The sequence below is a fragment of the Rhinoraja longicauda genome, chromosome 10 (assembly GCF_053455715.1).
Source record: "Rhinoraja longicauda isolate Sanriku21f chromosome 10, sRhiLon1.1, whole genome shotgun sequence".
In the NCBI taxonomy this organism is placed as follows: domain Eukaryota; kingdom Metazoa; phylum Chordata; class Chondrichthyes; order Rajiformes; family Arhynchobatidae; genus Rhinoraja; species Rhinoraja longicauda.
The window spans coordinates 20,176,389-20,198,446 of record NC_135962.1 but is presented as its reverse complement, the minus strand read 5'-3'; the positions used below and the strand labels follow the sequence as shown (position 1 = coordinate 20,198,446).

Sequence of the window (22,058 nt, the reverse complement as noted above, 5' to 3'; positions counted from 1 at the left end):
ATGCTGATTAGTAGGTTAGTTTATCACTAAAAATCGCACAGTGTCAAGGAGTGGTTGAAATCAAGAAGGAGTTCTTAGGAACAATGGGAAAATAAATTGGGTTTAGTGCAAGATTAATGTAAATGGGTGCTTGATGGTCATTGCAGACTTGGTGGGCTGAAGGACCTATTTCTGCGCTGTACAATTCTGCAACTAATATAGTATATTTAATAGGTTTTATAAATCTCTATAAATCATTCTGAGATTACAGAGGGATTTTCTCAAGATCTAAGCAATGCCAGTCCAGTTTCAGTAAATTTCTGTATTTTAAAGTAAACATCAAGATTACTGGAAATACTCAGCTGGTTAGGCAGTATCTGTGGAAAGAGGAATGGACATATTGTTGATGTCTTTTCATCAGAAAAAGGAAAAATTAGAAACTGACCATGTTTAAGTTTTGAAGAAGGAGGATCCAAGAGAAAACAGTGAAAGTCTAATGAATTCTAGCTTTTCTAGAGTGACACAGTGGCGCAGAGTTGCAGGTTTGTAGGTTAATTGGCTTGTGTCAATTGTCCGGAGTGTGTGATACAACTCGGAAACAGGCCCTTTGCCCAGAGTCCGCACTGACCAGCGATCCCCACACATTAACACTACCCTCTACACACACACACACGGGACAATTTCTTTACACTTAAACCAAGCCAATTAACCTACAAACCTGTACATCTTTGGAGTGTTGGAGGAAACTGAAGATCTCAGAGAAAATCCACTTGGAGAATATACAAACTCCGTACAGACAGCACCCGTAGTCGGAATCGAACCCGAGTCTCTGGCGCTGCAAGGCAGCAACTCTACTGCTGCGCCACCACGCTGCCCACGGTGTCATTGTGCCATAGTGTATGGGTTTTGCTGGTCAGCAAGGACTCAGTAGGCCAAAGGATCTGTTTCCATGCTGTATCTCAAACTAAACATTTTCATTCCCGTTGTTGTAAAAGACAAAACACGGGGGTGGGGGGGCGGAGCTTTTTTCATAGTCACAACTTATTCCAACATCTTCCTTAGCCTTGCTATCCCAATGCACATCTCACCTTCTACTTTGATTGGAATTGGACGCTCCACTAGTGTGAATGCCTCAAGCACAATATTTAAATTCAGGAACTTTCAAGTAACTTCCATTGCTCCTCATGAAACAGTTAAGTGTTGCATTTTGCAATAATGGTCTTGTGTATATAGAAATTGCTGAAAGCCAACATAACCTTTGGTCATTGCATGCTACCAGCAACTATTGTGACAGTATTAACTCTTAGTTTTACATTTGTGTTTGTACTATTTATTCCTTGGTTGTACGTGGCACCAGCAAACCATTCATTTAATTTCTTCAGTTGCTTTAACAAAATCATGGTGAAATGGAAATTCACCACAGGTAATGACCCAAAATGTACCCCTACTTTTGCTGATGGATGGAAAGAGTGGGATTCCTTGCACATCAGCATATACCACACTTGTATGTCAATGCACTGCAGCTGAGCAGTGGTGCTGGAAGTCAAATTGTTTCACTTCACCTCTGGACTCAGCCGGTCCTGCCAATGGTTCCTGATCAACCCGAGCCAAGGGATTAGATAGGCACGGGATCAGACACCTAACCCTGGCTGGTGCACCTAGCATCATTGCAGTGAGCTCACTTATTCAAATTGAAAAGCTGTGAAGGCAAGTGATCTGTCTGTAAAAAAATATTGATCTTTTCAACTTATCTAAATCAGACGAATGTAATTCCAATTGTTTTTGTTTTTAATCTAGTTTTTAAAACTTATTTAATTATATTTCAACCGTATTTAAATGCTTCTGAATTATTGAGGTTATTGGAAGTTGTGCGGCTGGCTGCACAAGATCAGCAAATCTTCACAGGAGGCCATCGTTGATGTATAGTTGTAGGAAGGAACTGCAGATGCTGGTTTAAACCGAAGATAAACACAAAATGCTGGAGTAACTCAGCGGGACAGGCAGCATCTCTGGATAGAAGGAATGGGTGACGTTTTGGGTTGAGACCCTTCTGCAAACTCCGTTTCAGGTCGACCCTTCTTCAGATGAAGAAGGGTCTCAACTCGAAAGGTCACCCATTCCTTCTATCCAGAGATGCTACCTGTCCCGCTGTGTTACACCAGCATTTTGTGACTATCGTTGATATATAGTTTGGATCAAGAATGATGTGACTCAACTATTTTCTTCACAAATGAATGGCTTATGGAGTTATTTCAAAGGTTAGAGCCTACCACATGCCGATCAAGATGCCTCATCTATACTAGTCTAAACCTGCCCACGTTTGGCTCATATTCCTCTCAACCTTACCTATCAGTGCACCTGTCCAAATGTCGTTCAAATGTTGTTATTGTACCTGCCTCTACTACCTCATCTGGCAGCTCATTCCATACACCCACCACCCTTGTGTGAAAAAGCTGCCCTTTGGGTTCCTATTAATTCTTTCCCCTCTTACCTTGAACCTGGGTCCTCTGTTTCTACCCTACTCTGGGCAAAAGACTATGCATCTACCCTATCTATTCCAAACTATCCCGTCTGGTTATTAAAAGTCAACTACATAGCATGGGTCTGCAGACACCATCTCCAAGCCAGGCTGGACTGACATTACAGACTTACTTCACTAAAGAAAACAAATAAACTTAATGATAAACCAGTACTATTCGTGATCATTTTTCTTTCCAATGCCGGCTCCTAAATTACAAGGTTCTTCATCATTCCAATTCATCCATTTCTGGTGCTCTTAGAAAGCCTCTAACTGCACTCCAGCATCATAACCATTGCAGGACTGTATTCTTGCAAGCAATGCATAATGGTTGCCCAAAATAATGGTGGCCCAATACCCAGTTTGCAGATCTGGAGGTTCTTTCCTCATTTGTTTCTAATCAAGATGCCAAACCTCACCTGGTGGGATTCCATTATCTTCCAATGCAGATACCAAGCAGCCACGAAGTGACATACCACCAACTGGTTCATTATTTGTTTCCTATTAGTGTAAAACAGTTATTGCAAGTCAGTTGGGGACAAGCTTGAAGTAAACAAATGGCAACATTAAAACTACAAGGAACACGAATTGAGTGTGAATTATACTTTGTTAATATTATATGTACATTCTAAAATCACTGCCTCAGGCTAAAAACTGCCTTTTGATGATGTTAGTGAGGGCAAGTTAAATGTTCACACAATGTTCTTTTATTTGCCATTGATGCATCACCTGGACTAGTTATCTAACATCAGTGATCTGCATAAAATGAGGAATTCAGTGGTGCAGCATGTGACTCAGTTTACAGTCATAGAGCTATACAACTCAATGATACTTTATTGTCACATGTACCTAGGGTACAGTGAAATGCTGTGTTTTGCACACAAGTGCTTCTGCCCAATTTGTCCATACCGATCAAGTTCAAGAGTCAAAACAGAACAATTCAATTCTTACTTACTGCAGCTTTACAGGCATAACAATGCAATAACACAATAATTAAATATACAATAGTACAGATCATTAGTAATATTAGGTAACCAAACCACAGTTCAAATTTAAGTATGCAGTACAACCTATACAATCTACAGTAGACTATAGCTGAGGTTGGGTTGTGATTAGGTTGTTCAGGGTGGTTCAAGTGCTTGATAGATTGTGGGATAAAGCATTTCTTGAACCTCAAAATTATGGCCCTGAACCTTCTTCCCAATGGTACCATAAGGTGAAAGTGTGGCCAGGAGGTGTGAGTCTGAAGATATTTGCTGCCTTTTTGAGGCAGTGCTTCCTTTAGATCCCTTTGATGGCAGAATGATCAATACCTGGGAAGGATGGGCAATATCCACCACTTTCTGCAGTCTCCCCCCTTCTTGAGTGTTCAAGATACTGAAGAAGGTCGCAATCCAACCTGTCAACATGATCTCTATAGACGTGAATAAGATCTATAGATATTTGGTGAAATGCCGAATCTCCTGAAATCTCTGAGGAAGTCGAGGCTTTGATGAGCTTTCTTTGAGATTGTACGAATGCACTGGCAGATTATCAGACATATCGTTGTGGCATTCCCTCTTCGGATCGTTCACCTTGTCGTGGTGAAGAGGCTTGCGTGCCCCCATTAGACATATAATACACCTTAGAACTTGAAGCTGTTGACTTTCCCTAATGAAGACAGGTTCATTAATCCTCAGCTTTTCCTTCCCGAAGTCAACAATTAGCCTCTGTGCTCTACAACACTCCCCAGGGCCCGACCATTTATTGTAAAGAACTGAAGAATCAAATAATTAGTCCATAATTAGATTTGGAATCCAATCTGGATTTAGTAGTCAAAGGGGGTTGGGAAGGACATGTGAAGATCCACAGGCACTACTCCCATCTCCTGATGTTGCATCTTAGAAGTAGAAAACTACCCTCACTGTAAACTGGAGTTAAAACACAAGACAGGTACCTTGCAGGGATCATAGTAATGTAGGTGTGAAGGTTCCTCCCTCAGAACAAAACATCGCACTTTCCAGTTCTTTCTTTTGTGTCCCTGAGCAACACAAACAAATCATCACATTGAGGATATTGCAATGCATGCAAGTGAAAAACACCAACGTTTAGCAGAGGTATAATTTTCTGAAACATGTTTACTGTTAGCAATTGACATTCTGTGAGGCTTTCAAACTTGTCACTTTCAACTAAGAACTTTATACCGATTTTAATACTCAGGACCTGTGCACGTATTACAGGATAAAGCTAAGCAGAATTTGAAACACCATGCAGTAACAACGACAGAAACAACTCCTAGCCCCACATCACACTTCCAATGGTATTGGGACTAATCTTGACTTTGAGAGTGTAACACGAACAATATCATTAAATTTCAATCACTGTTTCAATGTAATCCATTGAAAGGGCAGGTCTGGAACTATATACCAACAAGATTACCAATGGTTCAATGTTTCTTTATTGTCACATGTACCAGGTGCAGTGAAATACATTTTTTGCACACGGCTCAGCAAGACCATTCCCGTACATAAGCACAATCGTCTTGGTTAGTTCAAAATGTACAGACCAGCCCACTGAGTCTATAAGCAAGAGGCACCACTTTGGCACCATTTTACAGTCCCAGCTGCATCTGGCCACAAAGGCCCGTTACAGCCGTCGCCTCCACCCGGTCGTTCCGTGAACCAATGTCACTACCCACCGCTGCTCCCAAACTTGCTAGAGTGTGATGGCATAGCACCTGGTTCCTTCTCCAAGTGGTTATTTTTTTCAATGAGAGCACACTGTAAAATAAGATCTCATCGGATCCTCCCCAGCTTATGAACAGTCGGTATATATGGAGTAACTGTTTGGGAGACTGGTGGCATGGATTTGCCAACTGCTGTGGGCTGGAATCATCTTCCGCTGTCCGGGAACCCTTTTCACAGCCACATTTTTGCAAACTGTTCCGGTTGCGAACAGTATTATAGAGTCATATAGTATGCAAACTTACCCATGCCGACTAAGATACCCCATGTGCACTCGTCCCAGCTGCCCACATTTGACCCATATCCCTCTAAACCTTTGCTATCCGTGTACTGTCCAAATGTCTTTAAAAATATTATTATAGTATCTGCCTCAACTAGTTCCTCTGGCAGCTATTTCCATATACCCACCAACGTTTGTGTGAAAAAGTTGCCCCTCAAGTTCCCATTAAATCTTTCCCTTCTCATCTTTAACCCATGTCCTCTGGTCCTTGATTTCCCTACTCTGGGTAAAAGACTGTGCATTTACCCTATCTATTCTGTTCAAGACCAGAATCCTGCCTTAACCTGTACATAGTTTCACTCTGCTTCAAGGGATCACTGATCCTCGGTTAACTTTTCCCTTGACCTAGTAGATGAGCACTGACCGAGGATTGAACCCAAATCATTCAATGGTATAGCTTACCCAGTTAACTAATGCACTTTAATACTAATAACAATCAACATATCAACTCGGGGAAACATTTTCACTGACGGCATTTATTGTGCAATTGACTGCATCTTATCTGAGAGATGAGCAAGATCTTTCCATTTCTACTTAATTTCGGAATATTTTCACATTACACCAAGACTGAAAACTAGTTACCTGCTTCATCAAAAATCCTTGCTTTACAATCTTGCCACTGAGCTCAATATGTGGTATTTCAATTTTATCATTTGGACTATCCGTTTTCCTCTCACTTTTTGCCTGCAAAGAAAGTAAACTACTGTAGTTAGTTTCAGAATTCTGACCAGCCTCCCACACAACCAATCACCCGCTCACATCCCACAAAGAATTAATAAAACTACTGGTTTGTCCTTCAGAAGTCACAACATGATGACAAAACTCATTGAAGACAACATGGCATCTAATGTGTAAAGGATTGTTAACAATGAACAGTAACGGTAGGATTAGCGATGACCCTTCTTTATTTCACAATCACAATTTAAACTTGCACAGAGACGATGATCCTCCCAGCCTTTCACGCTATAACATAAAGAATCTTATTTTTAATGGCAGCAGGGTCTGTGACTAAAAGACACACACTTAAACTGGAAAAGCAAGTAAAGAGTAGACAAAATATAATTCCGCATGATGTTACGTTCAGAAATTCAATATTTGAAAAAACCCAGCTTCAACCTTTTACTGGAGAATTGTTTATTTACTTGAAACAGGCACATTTGCAGGTAAATGATGTGAGGAGTAGGACTAAGTGGGTACGTCTTTCAAAAAGGGTCAGCATAGCAAAATAGCCTGAACGGCCTCCTTTACATTCTTTGATTCCATCTCAGCCCCCCAAATGAAAGCTACATGTACATTGGACATTTCCATTGTAAGTCACAGTCTCAAGGCAAAAGGTCAATGAGCAGCAGGTTATTGTACAAATGACTATTTTTTTAACCTGACGACATCAATAATAACAATCTTTGATACACACAAAGCCACAAGAAATATTAGAGGTCAAAGAAGAAAGAGTTTGGGACATGTATAACAGGTATAACAGAGCTTTATTTGTCGTTCGGCACCGAAGTACCGAACGAAACTACATAGCAGTCATAGAAAAAAAGAACACAAGACACATAACCCCAACACAAACGTCCATCACAGTGACTCCAAACACCCCCTCACTGTGATGGAGGCAACAAAACTTCCACTCTCTTCCCCACGCCCACGGACAGACAGCTCGTCCCCGACCGACCCGCACAGTCCCCGCACCGGGTGCTGAAACGTCCCGCGGCCGAACCGGGCGATGAAAGGCCCGCGACCAAGCCTTGCGCAGCTAAGTCCAGTGGCCGAGCCGCACCGGGCGATGTAAAGTCCCGTGGTCGAGCCGCACCAGCGATGTTAAGTCCCGTGGCCGAGCCGCACCGGGCGATGTAAAGTCCCGTGGCCGAGCCGCACCGGGCGATGTTAAGTCCCGCAGTCGAGCCGCACCAGCGATGAAAAGACCCGCAGCTGAGCCGCACCGGGCGATGTTAAGTCCCGCAGCCGAGCTGCACCGGGCGATGTTAAGTCCCGCAATCGAGCCGCACCAGCGATGTAAAGTCCCGCGGCCGAGCCGCACCGGGCGATGTTAAGTCCCGCGGCCGAGCTGCACCGGGCGATGTAAAGTCCAGCGGCCAAGCCGCACCGGGCGATGTAAAGTCCAGCGGCCAAGCCGCACCGGGCGATGTTAGGCCCCGCAGCCGAGCCGCACCCCGCGCCGTGAGGAAGAGAAAAGTTCCCCCCCCCCCCCCACACCACCACCCCCTCCCACACATACACAACCAAAAAAATATATAAAAACCATCCCAACACCGACACACAACAAAAAAAAAAAGGAAAAAAGACGAACAGACTGCTAGTGAGCCGCTGCCGTTAGGCGCCGCCACTTCCGGAATGTGACTATCAATTATTCGTAAAGTTCAACAGGCTGGATATTCTAACTCCTCACCAACAGTTACCTGTATATCAATGTTCATGGAATAGGTTGCAGCCAACAAATATATCAGAATTGAGGAATTAATTACATCAGGATGCACCACCAACTTAGGTTGCCCCTCAAAGATAGACACAAAATGCTGGAGCAATTCAGCGGGATAGGCAGCATCTCTGGAGAAAAGGAACAGGTGAAGTTTTGTGTTGAGGCCCTTCTTCAAACAGAGTCAGGGGAGAGGGAGACTAGTGTTATGTGGAAGAGTAAGGTGTGAAAGCAACAGATCAAAGCAGACTATAATCAAGGAAATGTAGAATGGATCATTGTTAGCTGAGGGGACAGTGACAACTAGGCCATACAAACAGCAAAATTAATCGAGTCAGTGAAACTAGTCAGAGACGTAGGGTGGGGGAAGGATGGAGAGAGAGGGAAAGCAAGGGTTACTTGAATTGAATTGAATACATTTTATTAGCCAAGTATGTATACATACAAGGAATTTACCTTGGTGCTTTGCTTGCAAGTAACAACACGATATAGAGTAGACAATTACAAATAAAACAGGAGGCTAGACTTTTCGCTGTTGAGTAGAGCTACTGCTCGTAGAAAAAAGCTGCTTTTAATGTCTAACTGTGGCAGCTTTGACAGTCCGGAGTCACCTTCCAGAGGGAAGTGCTTCAAAGAGTTTGTGGCCAGGGTGAGAGGGGTCAGAGATGCTCTTACCCGCTCGCTTCCTGGCCCTTGCAGTGTACAGTTCGTCGATGGGGGGGGGAAGGTTGCAGCCAACAACCTTCTCGGCTGATCGAACGATGCGCTGCAGCCTCTGGATGTAATGCTTGGTGGCTGAGCCAAACCAGACCATGATGGAGAAGGTGAGGACAGACTCTATGATGGCAGTATAAAACTGGACCATCAATGCCTGTGGCAGATCGTGTTTTCTCAGCTCGAGAAATCAAAATTCATACTGCTGGGTTGTAAGCTGCCCAATCGAAATATGAGGTGCTGTTCCCCCAATTTGTCTTGGGCCTCGCTCTAACAGTCGAGGAGGTCCAGGACGGAAAGTTCAGTGTGGGAATGAGAGGGGGAGTTAAAGTGTTTAGCAACCGGGAGATCTCGTAGGCCTAGGCAGATTGAGCTGAGGTGTTCAGCAAAACGATCGCCAACCCTGCATTTCGTCTCACCGATAGTCATTGATACAGTGGAGCAAGGGCTCAAGATATGATTGCAACTACTTAAGGAAAGATGTTGTTTTGCTGAAAAGAGTGCAGAGAAGATTTACAAGGATGTTGCCAAGGCTTGAGGGCCTGAGCTATAGGGTTGGACAAACTAGGACTGTATTCCTTGAAGCATAGGAGAATGAGAGGTGATCTTATGGAGGTGTACAAGCTCATAAGGGGAATAGATAGGGTAGATGCATAGAGCCTTTTACGCAGAGATGGGGAATCAAGACCAGTGGACACAGGTTTAAGGTGAGAGGAGAAAGATTGAATAGGAATATATTGGGTAACTTTTTCCACATAGAAGGTGGTGGCTATATGGAATGAACTGCCTGAGGGGGCAGTTGAGGCAGAAACTATAATAACATTTAAAAGACACTTGGATTGGTACATGCATAGGAATGGTTTAGAGGACAGACACATAATGCTGGAGTAACTCAGTGGATCGGGCAGTATCTCTAGAGAAAATAGATTGGGGACATTTCGGGTCGGGACCCTTCTTCAGGCCCAACCTAAAACATCACATCCATTTTTCCAGAGATTTTGCTTGATCTGCTGAGTTACTCCAGCATTTTGTGTCTATCTTTGGTATAAAGTAGCATCTGCATTCCCTTTTTATTATGTAAGGTTTAGAGAGATATTGACCAAACATGAGCAAGTGGGACTAGTGTAGATGGGGCTCCTTGATCAGTGTGGGTAAGCTGAGCTGAAGGGCCTGTTTCCATGCTGTATGACTAACTATAAAGCTCAACATTCTCCAGCAGCAGTGTCCGAGAGATTTGTGCCTCATTCTGGGAACTTGGTGGGCTGGTATTCTTACTTTGTGACAGACACAGGAGCAATAACAAAACACTGCAGAGGAGGAGAAGATGCTTGTGCATGAAACCATTACAATTGCTGCAATGCAGGAGACTTACAAAACAATACAGCGCTGTTGAATCATCGAGGAACTGCTCTGTGCTGACGATATTCCACCTGGCTTTTGTGCTTTTATCTCCAACAGGCTTGATCATATCATCTTCGATGAGAAGAGAGGCAACAGTGACGGCATCTGATCGGGAATGGGCAACTTTTTTGGACACCAGCCAGTCAATAACTGTCGAGCCTGTAGCCAAAAATAAAATAAGAAGATTCTTGAGGCTAACAAAGATAGCAACACATTCAATAAAGGATCAAAACTCCCCAACTTCACTCCCCAACTCCCCAACTTCAAGGTGCATGGGATCATGACCCCAAACATTTGTAAGACGAGTTAGGAGGAAATTCTGCAGTGCCAGTATTTCAATGTCTATTTCAGATGGAAAAGCACCGAGAGATTTTCTTGCTCCCTCACCTTTAAAGGAGGTTCAGACTTTTCCTCAATGGTTGCAAGGGAAATGCTCTGTTCAAATATTGCAGAGGCTGACAATTCTCATACCCTCCAAGAAATATTATTCCTTTAGCGATCAAAGGCTGGAAAATCTATTTAAAGGTGGATTAATAGTATCTTCTTATTCCCGTAGAGGTGGCATGGAGGCGCACAAGTTAGTGCCATCACTTCATAGTTCCAGTGGCATGGGTTTGATCCTGAACTCAAATGCCAAGTTTGCACTCTCTCTTCTTAACAAACCAAATATGTTGTAGGTGTACAGGGGAGTAAGGAGGGGGAAATGGGAATGAGAGGATTGCTCTCCTCGGAGCCAGCATGGACCCAATAGGCCAAATGGCCTCCTATGCAATGACGAAAAATTCTATCACAATGTTTTAATGACAGACTCCTACAGAATGCCTACAAATTCAGATCTTACATTTTCAGATTACATTGACTTAAATTGGAATGAGAAAACCACTGTTAAGCAGCTTCATGCTCCTGCTTTTTCTTGTAATGTTTTAGTAAAGTGGAATAAAGTTACACTGAAATGAACTAGGACACAAGTGTTTACAGAACCCATGTCCGTCATATACCACCGACATGCTGGGCTTTTGTCTGAGCAAATCCAGTGCCAGTCTTTTCAAGCATTTGTTTTTGCTCCTCCTCCACCCAAAAAAAAATTAGGTTCTCAGAGCAACAGGAGTTGGCAAAGGGCAACTAGCTGAATCCAAACAAGCTGCCTGGCAACACTGCAGACACAACAGGCGAAATACAGAGGTATCTGTGGTCGAAGGGCATGTTGACATTCAAATTCATTCCCCAGCGAGGACCGGGTTCAGAGACAGAAGCAGGGTGTCAGGAACCCCAGCCCACAGGGCAATGAAAGGGATCCAAGCTTCATCAAGATGATCCCAACCTATTTTGTTTTTAATCGGTATCACTCATTCTTTTTTTACCCCTATTTCACACGAGCCTCCTTTCCACCACTAAAGACATCTGTTTCACTCATTTGAGCAGGATTTTAAATATTTATTATGTTTCAAAACGACACATATTCTCCTCCTGGGTACTGGGTTACAATACATGATTTTTTATCTTAAACAGAGTCCACCAAGAGTGAAAACGAATTAACACACATGAACTTCCGTGTATTGTTTAAAAAATATATATAAACTGAATCAATGGAGCCAAGAAAATCACCACAAAGATGACTGATAAACATTGTTGTCCTCCCTAATCATGTACATTTTGAATGCGCATTTTTGTTTCCTTTGAAGAATGGACGGAGGAGAGAATAGGTCACAGGGAAATAGAGCAGGTACAATGGGATGGCCAGCATGGGCTCAATGGGCCAAATGGCCTTGCTCTCTCTCTCTCTCTCTATATATATATATAAGAATTTTTTTTAATGTTCAATGGCTTAGCCTTGTGAAACTATAGGTTGTGAGATCCAATTTAAATATTATAGCCAGTGATTTTAATGGAGCTGTTCCTTTTGCTTAATAATACAAGATATAATAAGGTGCGATATTTGATTCCATCAAAGGCGGCACAGTGGCGCAGCGATAGAGTAGCTGCCTTGAGACTCGGTTCGCTCTTAACCTCGGGTGCTGTCTGTATGGAGTTTGTAGGTTCTTCCTATGACTGCGTGAGTTTTCTCTGGGTGCTCCGGTTTCCCCCCATATTCCGTACACGTGCAGGTTTATAGAATAATTGGCGTCTGTAAATTGTCCCTCGTGTATAGGATAGAACTACTGTACAGGTGATCACTGGTCGGAGCAGACTCTGTGGGCCAAAGGGCCTGTTTCCATGCTATATTTCTAAAACCCAAATGGAACCACAATTGGAGTATTTTGTGCTGCTTTGCATTCCACAGTGTTGGGAAAGTGTGCAAACAGCTCAGATTAAGTGAATGGCTGCTTGGCGTGAAAACTTGAAATGAAAATGACATGGAAAAATTGGAGGTATTATTGCCAGTGCAGAGGAGATTAAAAGATAATTTGCTGAAGGCATTTCACATTATCTGCAGATGAGACACAATGGATGAAAGCAGGTTATTTCTTGTGTTTGGGGGACCTACAATGAAGTGCACACTTATTCATTGTTAAAGAACAAGGTTTAATTCTTCAGGTGCACTCTAACTTACCGGTGAAGCATTGTTTGTAGGTGTTCCCATATTCACCATTTGTCATCTCCTTGATCCCACTGTTGGTTTCTTGCATCTCCTTAATTACGTGACTGCAAGTTAAAGAGATTGTGTTTTTTTAAACTTATTTACACATCCCCAATGCAGTTGTTGCTGGCAAGCTATTAAATGTCCCTTTCCATTAGCCACGTAATGTTGGGAAACCAATGTGTTGCCCAACCCATGTTGGGTTTGGCAACACATTGAAGGAGTGGGTGTGGAACTACACACTGGCCACCCCGCACAAGATATATACAGTTCATTTCCTTGAGGGGAAAAAAAACTAGGTTTTAGCAAGTGCAGCAAATTAATGGTCATCTTACTGATATTAGCATTAAAAAAAAAAAAAAGTAACCTCTCAAACTGCCTTGGTGAAATTTGACCTCCAGTTCTCTGGGTTATTCACCTAGATCTTTGCATTATTAATCTTGATCTCTGTTTTGCTACACCAGTAGCATGTACATGTATAAACACCCAGGATAATATAGTCAGATTGGATTAATTTGAACATCTCCTTCATTCGTCATGTTTTTAATAGTTAATATGGTGCTAAAAGTATGTTAATTTAACAGCAGATCTGAAAAATCCAATTTACTTATCGTATCTTGTTCCTTGTATATCCCTTTTCTATAGTTTATTTTTAATGCTCCACTGCAAAATCTACTCAAGGTATGCCTACTATGAAGAAGTCCCGTTCGTCTATCCGACAGGGGTTCTGCGAGACCTTCTCTTTGTGATTCCTGCTCGAAGTTCTAATTCAGACTCACTGCCACAGCCATGTGTGCTTCCTCAACAATTGACTGTGCTGCCATCTGGCTTCCAGCTCCATCACTAGGCCACCCAGTTTGGGTCCAACCAGGATTGCTGGTACCTACACTGAATGCAGTTTAGCACAACAGTTCTCCTTCCATGCCCTCAATATACACTCTCCACCATGTGCTGGTAGCTGCAGGCCTCTGTTCCTCTTGTAGCTCTGGGCCTCCCTCACCCACACTTGCAATTGGCCTCAACTTTACTTTATTACCTGCCCATCTGAAGAAGGGTCTTGACCCAAAACATCACCTATCCATGTTCTCCAGTGATGTTACCTGACCTGCTGAATTACTCCAGCACTTTGAGTCCTTTTTTGCATCTGCAGTTCCTTGTTCATCCCTCTTACTTTATTTCCTTCTTATTGCACCAAATACATGTTTTTAAATATTGAACAAATGAATTGTTTGGTAACATGCTTCAGGTATTAATTAGAAAAATTGGACAAATTAATGGGATTAAGAATTGATAAATCCCATAGTTGCAATGGCCTACAAATTGGCGTTTTAAACACAGTGGCTGCAGAGACGGTGGATGCGTGGGTCAGGATCCTTTCACATTTCCTTGGATTCTAGAATAGCTTCAGTGGATTGGAAGGCAGCAAATGTAACACTGCTGTTCAAGGCAGACAGGAGAGAGGAGAAAACAGGAAACCACAGGCAATTTAGTTTGATATCAGCTAGTTGGGGAAGTTTTGGAATCTACTATTGTAGAAGTAGGAACAATAAATGATGTTATGTGAAAGCAGAGTCAATAAATAGTGGTAATAAAAGCATTTGTTGCTTGACCAATCCAGCATATTACCTTTGAGGATGTTATTAAAGGGGCGTGGCTGTGTTCTGCAGCTGCGGCTCACCGGCAGTCTCTCTGTCTTTTTTTTGTTTTTTGTCTATTGTCATCGTTTAATGTACGTTTTGTTCTATTTTTAACTCTGTGTATGTGGGGGGGGTGGTGGGGGGGCTGGGGGAAACCTTTTTTTCTAATCTCTTCCTCAACGGAGATGCGACCTTTACCGTGTCGTATCTCCGTTCGCGCTACGGCCTAACATCATGGAGTCGGCGGCCTCCAGCTGGAATCGACCTTGAAGACTCCGGTCGCAGGGCCTGGACTTACCATCTCGGAGGCTTCGGCCGTGGGCCCTGCAGACCGCAACATCGGGAGTTCGCAGGTCCCTGGCTGGCGACCGGTTTTTGGGAGCTCCAGCCGTAGCAGCTTCGACCGCCCCGAAGCGCGAGGTACGATCGACCCGCTCGCAGGCCCTTCATCACCCTGCGTGGCTCGGCCGCAGCACTTTCCATCGCCCGGTGGGGGCTCAGGACTTTCATCGGCCTGCTCGGCTCGGCCCTGGGACTTTCCATCGCCCGGTGGGGGCTCAGGACTTTCATCGGCCTGCTCGGCTCGGCCCTGGGACTTTCCATCGCCCGGTGGGGGCTTCAAAAAGTTGGGAGCCTCGATCACCTCGTGGCGCCACGGGAGAAGAATGAGGAGGAGATAAGACTTTGCCTTCCATCACAGTGAGGGTGTGCCTAGAGCAATCACTGTGATGGCTGTTTGTGTAAAAATTGTATCTGTGTGTCCTGTGCTTTTTGTTGTCTACTGCCGGACCCTGACGTGAGAGGACGCTGGCGTTGTTTATTCGCCGCTTTTCCGTTAGGATAGTTTGTTTGTTTTTATGTTGATTGTTTTTGTAAAGCGCTTTGAGCACCCGATAAGGCGCTATATAAAATAAATGAATTATTATTATTATTATTATTAATAGGATAGATAAGGAGGAACCAACGATTACTACGTTCTGGATGTTCAAAAACCCTTCGTAAAATAGAGTCTCTGAATCAGAGATAATATATTATTATCGATAAAGGCTATATTACTATCGTTAAAGTTAAAATATAAATTGAGAGCAGGATTATACTGAACACTTTCGAGTTGGTGGTCTCCAAATAGAAGGGAGTCAGATGGATTTGTTAAGAGCACAAAGCTAGATTAGAAAGCGAGCTGTGATGACAAGACGACGACTTTATGTTATTTACCATGATAAGAAATCATAAAAACGTTTTTAAAAAAGTGTAAAATTATAACATGGTCACAATCGGAGGATTAAGTGCCCTTGCACTTAACACTCAGGAACATAACATTAAGGTACAGCAAGTTACAAGGAAAGCAGATTATTGGTTTTACTGCCAATAGGTTCGGAATTCAGGTGACTTGTAATTGATTATATAGGGTTTTGATGAGATAATACTTGGAATAAATGTACAGTTTTGAGGATCTGTTCCCAAGGGTGGACATATTTGCCTGGTTCATTAGATTAATTCCAGTGAAGTGACAAAACCCGAGTAGTGTGACATATACTTTCAGCAGTTTAAGAATAAACATAATTTAATTGAAGCATTAAATTGTGAGCAAGCTTGACAGGAAGACTGTTTCCCTGACCTGGAGGGACTCGAACAAGGGGGCATTGACTCGGAAATGTGATCTAACGTTTCGAACAGTAAGGATTTGTGAAATGTAATGGCCTAAGGCACCAAGGACCTTTTTAATTTTGGACACAGTGCCGGAGTAACTCAGCAGGACTGGCAGCATCTCTGGAGAAGGTGATGATTCGGGTCGAGACCTTTCTGCAGAATGATTGATGGGGAGATGGAGAAAGCTGGAAAAGGGGAGGGGCAGTACAAAGCATGGCAGGTAATAGGTGGACACAGGCAGGTTTTTTTTTTCTGATAGCCAAATGGAACCGATCTTAAGAAAGGTCTTGACCCAAAACGTCATCTATCCATGTTCCCCAGAGATGCTGCCTGACCCATTGAATTAATCCAGTACTTTGTGTCCTTTTGTGTATTGATCAGCATTTGTATTCTTTGTTTCTGCTTTTTCACTTTCATTGTTCTAATAAGCTGACACAAACTAGTTTCTGGATTTCTGCTGCCCTTGGCATACATTAAAAGGGACTTTACCTGCTGTTAAATGCAAAACAGAGAACAAGTTAACACTACCATTCTAAAATAGACCTTGCACAATTCACAGCATTTTAGGGTGAAAACAGGTAAAGTACTTCTATATTTTCACTATTGCAAATATTTCTTTGATCTGCATGATTGTTGAGATGGTAAGACCAATGCAAACTATAATTACGCCTGTCTTGATGTCCGGACTACAATCGCTTGGTAATCTGACCCAGGGTGACATTAGGTTTGCTACAATTAACCTGGAGGGTAGTAATTGATCTGAAATCCATTGTCTGAAAGCATGGAGGAAGGAGATTCAACAGCAACTTCCAAAAGAATATTGGATAAGGAGTAAATCTGTGGAGTTGTGGTATAGTAACTTCTTCCCATTGGCAAATAACCTATCCTTGGTGTTCCATTTGGATAATGGTTACCTGGCCTTCACTGTCTACCTTACACAGAAAGACTGGCATTTGGCCGAGGGTCCAGAATGAGTTAGCAGCTTCACAACAGAAAGCAGAAAATTCTTGGTAATAGAAAGATAGAAACAAGACATACTTGATGGCCAATAATCAGAACAATGACACTTACCTCAAGCAAATTTTTGCTGATATTTCGAAGGACGTGTCAGAAGAGCACAGTTGCTTTTGATGCTCTGGGTTAATAGCCCTGATCACAACATTAATATCTTTAGCCCACGAATCTCGCTCCTCGCGACAGGAAGCTTCAAGGAAATGCTCAACAGAATTCTTTGCCTTCAGTTTTATCGCCAGCTGTCAAAATAAACAGGTAACCAGATCTTTGCAAGTTATTTTCCTTTGCCAAAATTGTACTGATTCTGCAAAATCTGCATTCCTTAAAATGTTACAAAACTGATATCCCTCAGGTGGACAGCAACATGTAGAACAAAGCCAAATGGATCGAACAGCTCCCAGACTCAATGCTTTATTAATGTCTTTAAAATAAATCTCAGCAGAGGCCGCAGTTGGAATGCTGCAGGCTGAGAGAGCATATTCTAATTGCAAACTAAATAACAATGCAGAGTATCAGAAAGAAATTGCTCAATCTTAAATTGTATTGCAAAATTATGGAGTTGCAAGAAACAAATGTACAAGCATAAAATTTAAGAAACTTGCTTTAACATTCTTACCGGCCTATTTTCATAATCCAGGCAGGGACAGTGAACAGTACATCCTACTAAAGAAATGATGCCTCTGGGACGAGATTCCTTCTTTCCTCCTTCAATTTTATGGTAGAGAAGTTGATCCTTGTATAATACAAACCACCGTGCTTTCCAGTTATGAACAACATGACCCTTAAATTAAATGAATCGTATTAAAGCACCCTATATATAAATTATAAATAGCAGAAACACCCTTAAATGGCATCATAGGATTTTTTAGTAAAAAGTATTAACTTTGACAGATAAAACAAGCTCCCTTTATTGGGTATTATTTATAATTGTGAAGACGAATGGAATATTCTTTGTGGTGTTATGTTCAAACATACTTGAACTAGTTTGCTTTCAAATAGTTTGAGGTCTTAGCCTGGTGTCTGTTGTGTAGCCATGCTGAAGCAAGAATGTATTTAACTCAAAATAAATTGATCTTAAAAAGGTTCGGTCACTGCACTATGGAGGCAATTTTGGCTCTTTGCATATGAAAGTCAACCAGGCACACCATAAGGATCCAAGGGGCCTTTGAATGAATTTTTAAAACAGGTTGCAATCTGACAGATTGGTTCTGTTGATAATCAGCCAGAGGGCTATTCATACCGAAACACAAATAGGTTGGACTTCACAATTACCCACGGAAATAAATTGAATACATACATTGAAAGACTGGAGCGACTAGGCTTGTATACACTGGAATTTAGAAGAATGAGAGGGGATCTTATCGAAACATAAAAGATTATTAAGGGGTTGGACACGTTAGAGGCAGGAAACATGTTCCCAATGTTGGGGGAGTCCAGAACCAGGGGCCACAGTTTAAGTATAAGGGGTAGGCCATTTAGCACGGAGATGAGGAAAAACCTTTTCAGTCAGAGAGTTGTAAATCTGTGGAATTCACTGCCTCAGAAGGCAGTGGAGGCCAAGTCTCTTAATGCATTCAAGAGAGAGCTAGATAGAGCTCTTAAGGATAGCAGAGTCAGGGGGTATGGGGAGAAGGCAGGAACGGGGTACTGATTGTGAATGATCAGCCATGATCACATTGAATGGTGGTGCTGGCTCAAAGGGCCGAATGGCCTACTCATGCACCTATTGTCTATTATCATATAATTCGAGTAGGAACTACACATGCTAGTTGACACCAAAGATGGACAGGTCAGGTAGCATCTCTGGAGAAAAGAAATAGGTGACATTTCAGGTCAAAATCCTTCTGAGGAGAACTTCTTCAAAGATCATACAATGCCGCACTGACAAAATTTGGTTGAATTGTTTCAATTCTTGCTTCCAAAACCTGCTCTAAGGCAACATATAAACCCCCCCCATCCCCCCGAATATTAAACTCCCTAATGGGAGATCTCATAACCTGACCTGGTGGGATAGAATATGGACACAATGAACACCCATGAGTAAACGCATGAGCTCCTCATATCCTGAGGTCAAGCACCTTGCATCAAGCACCTTCTGTGGCCTGGTGGTGGGGAGGGGTGTCAGTCTATCACACTCCAAGGTGTTCAGTGCGTTCATTATAATCATCATGCGCACAAACCTAGGACGGATCCATTGGCAATATACTCAAGTAGCATCAAATTTATCAATAATTCTGAACAGATACCGACTGCCTGTGTGGTACGGCGATAGGGAAGAACCACTAAATAACAATAAATAACAAATGGCAAGAAAAGGGATATTCCAGATAGTTTTACGAGTTTTCTTTTGTCACCACGTGTAATAAACTGCTGTTATTTTTAATCCCCCCATGACTAGATATTGCTGAATGGAGGTGGTGACCTTTCCTCATCTTCACCTTTTGAGTAGGTGACCCTAAGTCACTGGATGAAGAGCACCCCCCTCCCCCCCTCTCCTAGTTTAACAAATATCTCCACTTTTAGGTAACATCTTAAGGTGAAGGGGGAAAGGTTATATAGGAATCTGAGGGGTAACTTTTCCACACAAAGTGTGGTGGGCTTATGGAATGAGCTGCCAGAGGTGTTAGTTCAGGCAGATACTCTATAGCAAAGTTTAAGAAACATTTAGGCAGGTACATGGATGGGACAAGTTCAGAGGGATATGGGCCAAACGTAGGCAGGTGAGCCGAGTGTAGATGGGACATGTTGGTCGGTATGAGCAAGTTGGCCGATGGGCCTGTTTCCACACTGTATGACTCAAACAACCCTCTCCCCTCTCGCACCTATTTCTACCCTCCGCCTAAAATCCTTCCGCTGACTTCACAATTTGCATCTCTTCAAGTTTCTGCTATAAACCCTGCCCTTTGTTCTCAGCATCTGCCCCCTCTTCCCTCCTCCCTCCCCTGTGTTCACCCATTACCTGCCACGCTTTGTCCTGCCTCCCCCCTCCTTTTACAAGAAGTCTGAAGAAGCACTAAACGTCACCTATCCATGTTCTCCAGAGATGCTGTCTGAAGAAAACATTTATTCACACAGAGAGTGGTGAATCTGTGGAATTCTCTGCCATCGAAGGTAGTTGAGGCCAGTTCATTGGCTATATTTAAGAGGGAGTTAGTTAGATGTGGCCCTTGTGGCTAAAGGGATCAGGGGGGTATGGAGAGAAGGCAGGTATGGGATACTGAGTTGGATGATCAGCCATGATCATATTGAATGGCGGTGCAGGCTCGAAGGGCCGAATGGCCTACTCCTGCACCTATTTTCTATGTTTCTATGACCCGCTGAGCTCCACCAGCACTTTCTGTCCACTCCCTCCCGGTCTGGTCAGCGCTGTTCAGCCACCCCTTGCACCAGGTGCGCACCTCAACACCAGGTGCGCACCTTAACACCTGGCCCGCAGGCACCAAGCTCCCTCTGCCCTGCCCCGGTGTGTGGGCGTTGCTCCAGCCCCAGGGTCGGCTCGGACAGCGGAGGGGGTGACGCCTCCCTGCGACAAGAGGACAACAATAACTCGAGCAACGTCTCCCGAGGGTTTCCAGCGAGAGCCACTGGTGTTGGGGTCGGAAGAGCTGGACATGGTGGAGTTTTACAACAGTCCGGCAGAGGGGGAGAAAACCACTCGGCCCTTCTCCCGCTGCTAACTCACCCCAGGGCCCTCTCACTGCCCACGCCACCTCGCTTCAGTCTCCTCCCCTAGACTGGGAACGGTGGACAACATAAATAAATAGAAGACCCCCCTCCCTCCTTGACAAAAGAGATGCATTTTTCGAATGACTCGTCCGTGTTTTATTGGCACTGTTTCAAGTCTGCTTGGAGATAGGCAACCGTGATCTAACCTCATGGCACACGAGTTCCTTAGCCCAGGCAGAGGTGGCATCGGCGGGCGATGCACCCCGGATAGAGAGAAGAGGGAAAAATAACATCAGGTGAGTATATTCACTTCCTAACGTTTAGAAATTTGGTGGGGTTCTCTGTGAGTGAGGGCGAGCGGGATAAGCGATGTTGAGACGAAACAAAACTGAAGAGACAGACCAATGGCAAGGATAGGAGAGACTGGGAGGAAAAAAAGAGAAACAGAGAGGAAAAGAGAGAGAGTACGAATGGATCCGTACAGAGTTGACAGTGGTGAAGATTTTCTTTAAATCATTCAATTTTACTCTTTGGAAACAGTCATGGTTGCAATTATTTCACGTTTAACTCTGTCACTGTACATGTCAAACGCCAAGCTGCATTTCACTGGATGTAATCAGAAAGGCAATAGGCTCCCTTACCCTTTTGACCAGGAATCCTTCTCTTATTACAGCCGTTTCTCCCTGCATGTTGGCGAACGAATATCCAGACACTGTCTGCGTCCGGCACTGAACTGTGAAACTTTAAATACTTCAGGAAATATGACGACAGGTCGCCTGCCTCCTCCGCACCTTGGGTGCACCCAGCATGACTAATTCTGAGTAATCCTTGCCTGTGGGGCCTATAAAGTGGTTATTTGATCAGCAGGTAATGTAAGAGGAAAAAAAATCCTGCTGCGAGTGAAGATCACAAAGGCAAAATAAAAAGATCACGAGGGTACCCCGACCTCCACACTGTTTCTCCATTCTTCATCGGGAGAAGTCGAGAAAGTTATTGTGGTGTGTGACACAATCAGATATTTGCAGTTCAACTATCTGCTGCAGGTAGATCGTCGATTTGCAGCTATGTACATACTACAGGTTTTCCTGTGTAGGTTCTGACATGTCTGGAAATTCTCCACTCCAGGATAAAGCAATGTTGATCGGATGCCTATGCACGTTTTGGGCAGCCAAATGTTGAGCAGAGGGCCCCCGAGGGAAGCGCATGATAAAACAAGCCTTGTCTATCTCGCATGATACTGCAGTCTTGCTGGGATTCAGGAAGGAGTCAGTAAACCTCGGGTTGTGGAAGGTATGAGAGAGAGAGAGGGAGAGGGGGAGAGGGAGAGAGGGAGAGGGAGAGAGAGAGCGGTGAGACGATCGGCTCATGAGTCAGGTGGTTCAGAAGAAATGGGGGTTGGGATTTTTAGGACTTAGAAGTGCCGCACAGCAGACAGCGACGGTTCAAACATGGGTGGGGCTT

At 43.5% G+C, this 22,058-nt stretch overlaps 1 protein-coding gene across 4 annotated transcripts in view; it reads right to left on the bottom strand.

The window, feature by feature from the left end:
* The window catches only part of plek2 (pleckstrin 2), a 59,772-nt gene extending 38,405 nt beyond the window's left edge, over nt 1-21,367 (bottom strand). For all 4 annotated transcript variants that reach the window (XR_013547713.1, XM_078406348.1, XM_078406345.1 and 1 more), the window contains exons 1-8: nt 21,239-21,367; nt 17,548-17,712; nt 16,989-17,170; nt 12,604-12,695; nt 10,024-10,211; nt 6,083-6,184; nt 4,434-4,517; nt 2,917-2,998 (exon numbers count right to left, since the gene is read on the bottom strand). Coding sequence is in view for 3 of the 4 variants with exons in the window: in XM_078406348.1 (XP_078262474.1) it covers nt 2,917-2,998; nt 4,434-4,517; nt 6,083-6,184; nt 10,024-10,211; nt 12,604-12,695; nt 16,989-17,170; nt 17,548-17,712; nt 21,239-21,286 (943 nt within the window). In the remaining variant the exon portion in view is untranslated. The remainder of the gene's footprint in view (nt 1-2,916; nt 2,999-4,433; nt 4,518-6,082; nt 6,185-10,023; nt 10,212-12,603; nt 12,696-16,988; nt 17,171-17,547; nt 17,713-21,238) is intronic.
* Nucleotides 21,368-22,058: the final 691 nt, after the last annotated feature.